Source organism: Portunus trituberculatus, chromosome 46 (assembly GCF_017591435.1).
Source record: "Portunus trituberculatus isolate SZX2019 chromosome 46, ASM1759143v1, whole genome shotgun sequence".
Taxonomy (NCBI): domain Eukaryota; kingdom Metazoa; phylum Arthropoda; class Malacostraca; order Decapoda; family Portunidae; genus Portunus; species Portunus trituberculatus.
The window spans coordinates 2,874,261-2,884,936 of NC_059300.1; the positions used below are offsets into that span (position 1 = coordinate 2,874,261).

Below are 10,676 nucleotides of genomic sequence, written 5' to 3' on the forward strand. Positions count from 1 at the left end.
CAACAGAACAAGGACACTTTCACCCTGGGACGAATTTAATAAAAAGTGAGAATTAAGGAATGGAGCGATTAAGTTTATTATAATCATGCTCACTCCTCGGCGTCTTCACCTCCATGCCTCCTCATTCACTATGCCAGAACACCTCTTGGGAAAAAATAGGTAAATGAATAAGTAAATAAATAAAAGACAAAAATGATACAGTTTTCTTGTAATACATCAGCATGTATCCATTGTAGGGTCTCTCTCTCTCTCTCTCTCTCTCTCTCTCTCTCTCTCTCTCTCTCTCTCTCTCTCTCTCTCTCTCTCTCTCTCTCTCTCTCTCTCTCTCTCTCTCTCTCTCTCTCTCTCTCTCTCTCTCTCTCTCTCTCTCTCTCTCTCTCTCTATATATATATATATATATATATATATATATATATATATATATATATATATATATATATATATATATATATATATACATCCCCGTTCAAAACCATCCAAGTCAACCTAAGTTTCGTGAGTGTCAGTACATGGCTGTAGGTGTGGGAAAGGCGACCACAGGACATAATACTGGCCCGTTGCTGGCAGGTTAGATTAGGTTTGGTTTGGGTTAGGGTAGGTTAGTAGACACAGGTAAGAGGTTTCAGAGTTTACCAGAGAAATATGAATGATTGAGAGTACTGGTTAACTCTTGCATTATAAAGTTAGACAGAATAGGGGTGAGATGAAGAAGAAAGCCTTGTGCAGCGAGGCCGCAGGAGTAGGGGCAGCATGCAGTTAGCAAGATCAGTAGAGCAGTTATCATGAAAATAGCGATAAAAGATAGCAAGACATGTAACTTTCCGCGGTGAGAAAAGATTGAAGTTAGTCAGTCAGAGGAGGAGAGTTGATGAGACAAAAAGCTTTTGATTCCGTCCTATTTAATGAAACTGTGAGTGGAACCCCGAGAAACATACAAAGAATACTCCATACATGGGCGGATGTCTTTTTTTTTTATGTAAGAGACAACAGACCAAGGGCAACAAATATATGATAGAAAAAAAAAAAACGGCCCACTGAGGTGCCGGTCTCTTAAAAATGAAAAAGGAAAGGGACTCTTTGGCTGGTATAGGAGTCATCATTTATTTATTTTTTTTTATTTTAAATCTTGAATGAAGAATGTATGTGTAGCTAGGTGCATGTAGTTTTGTGTGAAGGAAGAGAGTTGTCTTTCGAGGGCAGGCTGTGACTGCCCCTTTGTGTTGTGAGACACGAAGGGAAACGGTCAGTGAGTTCACAGCGGGCTTTAAGGATAAGTTCATAGCACCCTCAGAACCAATGCTAGTAGACCTCACCGGGAGTAATTATCGTTTCAGTAAGTGTCCACTGCCTCCTCCTGTTACTCATGCAATATATTTCTTTCATCTCTCCAGGTAATCATTGCTGCTGCCCTTTCCTCCTCAGGCCGACCATGCAGCAGCCCCATGTAGGACGTGAGTGTTCCTCTGAGCCTGTTTCTCCTTCCTATTAGCTTATGGAAAATATAAATAAGAAATTGCTTAGAGATAGAAGATAACCAAAAGGGGTTATAATTATCTTTTTCCCAGTATTTCATTATCCTTTAAAACTGTACCACAAATATAAACTTCAAAAATTTGAGGGAAAAAAAAATGTTCAGCAGTGAAACAGTTAGTCAGTATTTGTCATTCATGGAGGGTTTGTGGCTCACGCGGTGGTAAGTGACTCTCATTCACAGCTGGTCATTGTCACGGGGCTGTAAGCAAAATAAAAGGCGGTTTGCTCAACAGAATAGGAGAGGGCTACAATAATAGAGGATGGGGAACTGGAGAGATGAATTAGCGTGAAAATAGCGGAGTTAGGAGGAAGGTTCCGAGTGGTTTAGATTTCTGTTTTGAGACTGATATAAGGAAAGACTTGATTTAATGAATAGGTTGTTTATTGAAAATATAGCGACCGAACTTATGCAGACTTCTCATCTTGTTTGAGTATTTTATTGTCTTGATATTTATTTATTTGTTTGTATTTTTTTCTTCATCTTCATGTTTAAACTTTGTTCGCTGTGGATATTTTATTTGGATGGACAGCATGGTGATTAAAAATTTTTCATGCATGTCAATAAGTGTGTGTGTGTGTGTGTGTGTGTGTGTGTGTGTGTGTGTGTGTGTGTGTGTGTGTGTGTGTGTGTGTGTTTCCAGCTTCTTAGTGTCAATCGAACAATAATTCCCTCCTTAAAAAGTAATGCAAGAAGCTGTGTACAGAATTAACCTTGCGCTACTCCAAATGACCTGTTCTCCCATTAGATTTTTTTTTTTATTTATTTTTTTTTCTATATATCACTAATGTGGTTGTCAGTAGTGTTTCTTCCGCCCACTGATGATGAAGATTTCTTGTTAAACTATCACTGCTATCATGAAAACACCCTTGAAACCCTACAAATCCGTCAAGAACTTAAGGTAAAGGTAGGTAAACGGTGTGTGTAAACGTGGTGTGGTCGTTGGCACAAGCAGATAAAAGCTGACGAAATGAAACGTTTAGAAGAAAAAAGGCAATACGTGACTTTAAAATTGTTGGAGTCAGCCATCTTAAGATACGTTTTCTATGAGAAGTTAAAAAGAAAAATTATCTTTATTATGGTAAACTATATTTTTTTGTAACCATGTTTTGAAGAATGATGTGTTGGAATCCAAATAAAATGGTCTCATTACTTGGAAGAGATGTATAGGATAAGTGTAACATGCTCTCCACTTCCGAAGGCTGTGGACCAAGGCAGCTCTTAAGTTTTCTCCGTCATTTTCTCTTTCGGGAACTGATATTATTATTATTATCATTATCATCATCGTCGTCGTCGTCGTCTTCATCGTCTTTTTAAACGCTTTGGATAGTCCTAACACATGCAGAGAGAGAGAGAGAGAGTGTGTGTGTGTGTGTAGTGATGCGAGAATGGAATAGACTCAATAATCATGTTGTTAGTGCCTCATCATTAGGGAGCTTTAAGAGCGATAGATGGAAACAGAGAGGTGAGTGTTATACATGAACTGCCACGTGTACGCCTGACTGGTTCTTGTAGCTTCCCTTATTTTCTTATGTGCTTCATGTTTCTTTTGGTTATTTTGCGGCTACCACTGCCTTCTCTTACTTTCTATGTTATCCTTTGGCCGTATTGGGTGGGTCTCCTTTAGTGTTTACTGTGATGTTACCAAGTCCAAGTCCTGTGATATAATGAAGATAATAGTGTACAAATACTTAGGCATGGGTGAAGTTTACTTTAGTCTACCCGTTCAGTTGGCCGTTTTCTCTGGTGCGTATTCTGAATCAAGGCCGTTTGAACCAAGAGCTGACTGCATGCGTACACTTTTGAGTTAAACACACACACACACACACACACACACACACACACACACACACACACAGCTGGACGATGGGAGAGAGAGACTAAGGCGAAGATAACATTGCAGTGATTGGTATGACCTGTGAGTTTTTTTTTTTTTTTTTTACATTACAAGGGCACTGGCCAAGGGCAAACAAAGTGTTGGAAAAAAAAAATCCCGCTGGTTGCCAGGCCCTGTTAAGAAGAAAGTAGAAAGAGAAAAAACAAAAAAAATCTAAAAGGAGGGTCCAGTTAACGTAAGAGGTGTCTTGACACTCCTCTTTTGAAAGAGTTTAAGTCATAGGCAGGTGGAAATACAGACACAGGTAGAGAGTTCCAGAGTTTACCAGTGTAGGGAATGAAGGAGTGAAGATACTGGTTAACTCTTGCATTAGGAAGATGGACAGAATAGGGATGAGAAGAAGTAGAGAGTCTTGTGCAGCGAGGCCGCAGGAGGGGGGAAGTGTTCGTTAGCCTGAATATTTATGGAACCTTGAGAGAGAGAGAGAGAGAGAGAGAGAGAGAGAGAGAGAGAGAGAGAGAGAGAGAGAGAGAGAGAGAGAGAGAGAGAGAGAGAGAGAGAGAGAGAGAGAGAGAGAGAGAGAGAGAGAGAGAGAGAGAGAAAAAAAAAAAAGAGAGAGAGAGAGAGAGAGAGAGAGAGAGAGAGAGAGAGAGAGAGAGAGAGAGAGAGAGAGAGAGAGAGAGAGAGAGAGAGAGAGAGAGAGAGAGAGAGAGAGAGAGAGAGAGAGAGAGAGAGAGAGAGAGAGAGAGAGAGAGAGAGAGAGAGAGAGAGAGAGAGAGAGAGAGAGAGAGAGAGAGAGAGAGAGAGAGAGAGAGAGAGAGAGAGAGAGAGAGAGAGAGAGAGAGAGAGAGAGAGAGAGAGAGAGAGAGAGAGAGAGAGAGAGAGAGAGAGAGAGAGAGAGAGAGAGAGAGAGAGAGTGGAGATCTTGACTACTTATGCTGCGACATGTGTGGTAATCTCCTTCCCTTATTGTTGTGTGTACTGGCGACTGACTTAGGCCAGTGTCATCCTGCCTCATCCTGTCACACATAAGCGGCGAAGTCGTTCAGTATCCCCAGAAACCAGCGTAGAGAGGTTGACTATCATGTTGTCAAAACTAAAAGTTATTTGTGCATCAGAAGCAGAAGGCTTACTGAAAGAGCCAACTCGTCGTCAACACTGGGTTCACCATTTAACGCTGAACGAGAAACAAGTAAAAGATTTGAAAAGTTTTATGAGAATATACGAAAATATGATGAAAGGTTTTTGTGAGTATTACAGAATGTCCAAACCTTCTTTTGATGAGCTGCTGGAAGTGCTGAGGCCTCATATCTCCAAGCAAAATACAAAGTTTCGAAGATCATTATCTCCAGAAGAAAGACTAACAATTACACTAAGATGAGTAAAAAAAAAAAAAAAAAAAAAACTGACTATTTATTCAGACTGAAAAACATGGGGATGTAATACGGTAACTACAATATATTATAATATTCATTTCCAAATGCAAGAAATAATCAAATGTACAAATAAAGTATTCCTTGAATTAAAAAGAAAATCTCCATAATGGAAGCAAGTAGATGTTTAGTAAGGAGAATGAGGAGACACTACGTCAAATACTTGAAAGCCCTGTGAAGACATGAGTTGGGTATCTATGGTGCCATGATTGACAAGAGTTTGAGTTGGCCTTGCGTGAATACACTGAATAAATAAATCAGTGTCAAACATCTTGTAACAATGGAGCGCCGGATGCGGCGCGGCCGTCTGGTGTGACCACGTGCATAGAACTATGTGTGATTTCCCACGACACTCGGTCGGATGCGGCGGTGCGGCGCTGACGCAGCATGCTGCGACACAGTGCGGCGGAAACGGCAGCGCCGCACTAGTGTGACACCTCTCATTAGTTTGTGTGTGATATCACCACGTGCGGCGCCGCATGCGTTTCCGTCGCAGCGGCGCCGCCGCATAATGTGACACCGGCCTTAGTGGTGCGTCAGGAAGTATTTTTATATTTATTTCATTTATTTTTATGTAAGAGGTGAAAACTGTCTAAGAGAAACAAAAAGATTAAACAAAAAGGCCCACTTGGATGCCGGCTCCTATTTTGATAGCAAGTGTACAGGAAATGTTTGGGAGAGGAGGAGGAGGAAGAAAGTGTGTGGTGTTATTACTCATGGTTATGAAGTGAAAGTATGTGAGGACCTGACGTGTGTGTGTGTGTGTGTGTGTGTGTGACAAGTGTTCTGGGTTGGGTACAAACATTAAAGAACACAATATTTTTAACTTTTAATTTGATATGATCGAGCAAATAAACACCACTTATCATCTCGTATTTGGGTGATTGAACAGAAAAAAAATATTCATAAAACCGCTGTTCCCTTTACAACTGATACTTTCCTCTAATTCCTCTTCTTCATGACTTCTTTCTTATTGAACTTATTTATTTTTTTTCCGTGACTCTCCTCTCATTTTCCCTCTATCTTATCTATAACTCTCTTATTTCTACTCCTTTCCCTCTTATTTCTCTTACATCAACCATCTTATCCCTTCACATGCTGTAATAGAAACTTCACCTCTTCATTGTGCTCGTCGTAAGGTAAACGGTAAACTATTGGGAGAGTGTTTGCATATTGTGGGTGACAGGATGACTTGGCTTGGAGGTCTCGTCATATAATGGAGCATGGCGTTGTCTTGAAGTTCCCTTGTGGTTAGAGAACTGCGTGTCATTGTAATCGGCTGCCTTGAAGTAATGCCACTGCCGTCAGTCAAGCTAACTCGCGCAGTGTTGTAAATTATTGGTTAGGTTATATTATTTGCTCACATTCTGTTTTATATTTGCTCTTTCTTTCTTTCCATGTGTGTGTGTGTGTGTCTGTGTCTGTCTGTCTATATTTTCTTTTCAGTTTGAGTTTGTCTTGTCTTTGTTTTTATTTATTTGTTCATTTTTATTTATTTCTTATAGTTTTCCTTCTTTTCTTCTTTTTTTATTATTATTATATATATATATTTTTTTTTTTCTAGTTTGATGTTCCGTGTCAGATTCGCTTCGTCATTCTGGTCTCCAGTTTCGTTTCGGTCATAATATCAGGAACCTTGTTATTTGTCCTTATTCTTTTATTACTTTATTTTGTATGTTTATTTTATTCTATTCTATATATTCATTCTTGTTTTTCATTCATTTACCTATTTATACTTATATCTGTTTATTCTTTTATTTTCGTTACTATTTCGTTCTATCTATTTTTTTTTTCTTTTTTCTTTTCATTTATCTCATTTTGTGTTTCATTTAACTTTATTTGTTAATTTATTCATTTATATATATTTTTTTCTTCTGACACAGCAGCATCGAGACTGTTGCTGAGCGTGCGTGTGGCGGCTGCCTGTGTTCATAAAGGGACTGAAAGAATGGAGCTTTACAGTACCAATGTTCCACCTAATTGCCTAATGAAGGGTGTGCTGGTGACTGTCTCCTCCACCACCACCATAACCACCACCACCATTTCCTTCTCGAGAGCTTCCCCTTGGCTGGCATCTGTTCTTGTTCGATCCGGCTGTTTCAACACGTGCACACTTGCCTAATTGCTCAAGAGAGACTTAAAGTTGTAATATATATCTTTTTTTTTTTTCTCTCTCTCTATTTTTTCCTGGATTGACTACATGTTTTTCGAGCGGCAATGTGATCTTTTCTAGGGGTGCTTGTGTGTGTGTGTAATTCACTGTTTGATCTGCTGCAGTCTATGACGAGACAGACGTTACCCTACGGAACGAGCTCAGAGCTCATTATTTTCGATCTTGGGATAGGTCTGAGACCAGGCACACACCACACACCGGGACAACAAGGTCACAACTCCTCGATTTACATCCCGTACCTACTCACTGCTAGGTGAACAGGGGCTACACGTGAAAGGAGACACACCCAAATATCTCCACCCGGCCGGGGAATCGAACCCCGGTCATCTGGCTTGTGAAGCCAGCCCTCTAACCACTGAGCTACCGGGCAGTTGATATTTCAAGGGTTGTTTCATGTGTACAGCTATAAGGAGTTAGCAATGATGGGAGTGGACGTTACCTATAACTATAAAAGCACCACATTCTTAGCAAAAAACCTTAACTTGCAGAGAACTTTACATACCCCCTTTTCAGAAGCTTGTAGTGGCGATTGTTGCTTGCAGTGTGCGTAGTGGAAGAGACCCGCCAGAAGTCTGTTGGTAGGAAGCTCAAGTGTTTACCCCCTGACTCTGGTATGCTTTTTATAGTTTTATTTCTGGTAAATTTATATGCACTTACTGTGTGTGTGTGTGTGTGTGTGTGTGTGTGTGTGTGTGTGTGTGTGTGTGTGTGTGTGTGTGTGTGTGTGTGTGTGTTTTCTTCTCTGATGGATGTATAGTTGGTAAATTTGTAGCTGTTATTTTTCTTCTTTTTAATTTTTCTTCTTCATCTTCTTCGTCTTCTTCTTCTTCTTCTTCTTCTTCTTCTTCTTCTTCTTCTTCTTCTTCTTATTCTTATTCTTCTTCTTCTTCTTCTTCTTCTTCTTCTTCTTCTTCTTCTTCTTCTTCTTCTTCTTCTTCTTCTTCTTCTTCTTCTTCTTCTTCTTCTTCTTCTTCTTCTTCTTCTTCTTCTTCTTCTTCTCTTCTTCTTCTTCTTCTTCTTCTTCTTCTTCTTCTTCTTCTTCTTCTTCTTCTTCGTCTTCTTCTTCTTCCTCCTCCTTCTTCCTCTTCTTCTTCTTCTTCTTCTTCTTCTTCTTCTTCTTCTTCTTCTTCTTCTTCTTCTTCTTCTTCTTCTTCTTCTTCTTCTCCTTCTTCTCCTTCTTCTTCGTCTTCTCCTTCTCCGTCTTCTTCTTCTTCTTCTCCTCCTTCTTCTTCTTATTCTGCTTCGTCGTTGTCGTCGTCGTCGTCATCGTCATCGTCATCGTCTTCGTCTTCGTCTTCGTCGTCTTCTTTTTCTTCTTCCGGGATTCTCTATGTATTTTCCTGGTAGATTTTGTTGCTTTGATTTGATTCGTTTCTTAGACTGACTGCATTGCATTTTCCTTGATAGATTTTGTTGCCGTTGTGATTTTAGTTTTCTTTCAAATCCTGCTGTGGGGCTATGCATTTGTGAATTTTCCTGATTGATTTGTTGCTTTAATGTTATCTTTCCTTGATGAGTGACTGACGAAATCGAAAGTCCCGCTGACTGAATAATTTTACTCCTTTACTTTTTTTCTATTTTACAAGTTTTATTATTATTATTATTATTATTATTATTATTATTAATGCTTTTCCTTGTTCTTATTCATTGTTATTTTTATTATTCAGTACCGTGCCAGCCACCATTACAGGAATTTTTGCTAAGTCTATATTAAACTTGCAAATAACCAATAGCAACTTGTGATTGTGATGCTGCATCAGTACTACTCGGTACCACTGACTCTGCGCTCCTACAGTTGATATTTCAAGGGTTGTTTCATGTGTACAGCTATAAGGAGTTAGCAATGATGGGAGTGGACGTTACCTATAACTATAAAAGCACCACATTCTCAGTAAAAAACCTTAACTTGCAGAGAACTTTACATACCTCCTTTTCAGAAGCTTGTAGTGGCGATTGTTGCTTGCAGTGTGCGTAGTGGAAGAGACCCGCCAGAAGTCTGTTGGTAGGAAGCTCAAGTGTTTACCCCCTGACTCTGGTATGCTTTTTATAGTTTTATTTCTGGTAAATTTATATGCACTTACTGAGTCCCATGGTGGTTCTCCTGAAATACCCACCATAATAGTCTGTAGTTTCATGAAATTGAGATATAAAGTAGACCTATTTAATAAAATACAAGAGGTCACCCGAACTGTAAGAGTCAAACAATCCATTCCCACTACAAAAAAAATACTGTGATATAGAAAAGTACGTACCACCCGCTGAAACTGGTAGGACTGATTGTTCCTTGCAGACTAAACAGGAGAGAAGATCCGAGTTATGGTGAAGCCAGAAGACAGGAGGTAAGGAGGTTAACTATAAAGTATAAACTACCAGTACCCAAAAGAATCTCTTGATGTAGAAAACTGCAATTTCTTCAGAAACTACATACGAATGACTATTGTAGATTGAGTGAAGGAACAATGTTTATTTGATAATCTGTGCCTGTAGTGATGCCAGGAGGTAAATAGAGGAATGGACAGGAAGGCAGGTTAAGCGAGACGAGGCAAGGAGACAGGGAGGCATTAGGATTCTTAGGAAGTCACCTCAGCCTCGCGTGGGCGCCACGGTGGAGCCATGCTGGGGTCAGGACTCAAGTCGCTGACCAATTGGTATGTTACTCAGGTGGCCATGTCGTATCCTGAATGAAAACGTGCAGCGACTACCCCTTGACTGCAAAGATGATTCTACGGAACAGAAATTAAATTAAAGATAAAGAAATATTTAGGCTTGATTCTACATAACTAAGATAAGAGAGAATGGAATATTTATTGTCGTCTTGATCACTCCTTTTGCTCTTTATGGTGGAATTGTGTTCTTAACTTACACCAACACATTGTATTAAGTTTGGGAAGTCATAGAAGCCAAATTATATTGAAAACTTGAACCACCAGACTTGCTAATCTTGAGAAGCCACAGCAATCAAACTATGTTCTTAGTTTGAACCACTTTTTATCGAATATAAGAAGCAGTGGTAGCCAGATAATACTTAAAATTTGAATCGAGTCACTTATGTTGAACCGAAAAGAAGCTGCTATAATCAAATTATATTTCAAATTTCTATTTCCATACTTAATTCAAGTTGAGAAGCAGTAGTAGTAAATCCATACATAATGTATACAGTATGTATACATCACGCCATATTTGTGCAACCTTACACAATTAAAGGGAGACAGACCGAACAAGGTAAGACAGATGAAATAGGAAAGATTTTAAAGTAACAAGAATAAGAAAGGTGAAATAGAAAAAAAAAACGGGATATTCAATACTCAATGCAATAGTTCTAATCAATCATACAATTTTGCAAGCATACATTTATAAATTCTAAGAAGAAGCAACATCATTCTCTATTCAAAATTTACGAAGCCTGAGGACAAGCCATGGCAGCTACAGAGCTAAAGACTCCTCGTAGGCAATGGTGGACGCTGACGTAAAGCGTGATGTCGCAACATGACCATGCCTATCACCAGATACTGCCAAAATTTACCAGACAGACAGTCACGAATAAATGGTCGCATGTCAGCCTTTCATTGCGTATTTTCATAACCTGATGTTGTTAAACTTGAAGTAAGTGAAGGGAAGGGCAAGGAATCGGTGAGAACAGGATAGTGATCAGTAAGGATGAATAGAGATGAGTCGTTCGTCAGCTGTGGGAATATAATTGG

General features: G+C 39.4%; 1 protein-coding gene across 3 annotated transcripts; it reads right to left on the minus strand.

The window, feature by feature from the left end:
* Positions 1-1,127: 1,127 nt before the first annotated feature.
* On the minus strand, positions 1,128-9,258 carry LOC123519913. Of its 3 annotated transcripts, XR_006679125.1 has the most exons (4): positions 9,228-9,258; positions 8,902-8,971; positions 7,478-7,547; positions 1,128-1,490 (listed from the first exon to the last, which is right to left on the minus strand). XR_006679125.1 is itself a non-coding variant. In XM_045281602.1 (3 exons), the coding sequence occupies exons 1-3, from the start codon at positions 9,183-9,185 to the stop codon at positions 1,397-1,399; spliced, it is 441 nt and encodes a 146-aa protein (XP_045137537.1). In that variant the 5' UTR covers positions 9,186-9,253; the 3' UTR covers positions 1,128-1,396. The 3 variants fall into 3 exon arrangements, 2 of the variants coding, with proteins under 2 accessions (XP_045137537.1, XP_045137536.1); XM_045281602.1 differs by having other exon boundaries at positions 1,128-1,483; positions 8,902-9,253; XM_045281601.1 differs by having other exon boundaries at positions 8,902-9,253.
* Between the last annotated feature and the right edge of the window lie 1,418 nt (positions 9,259-10,676).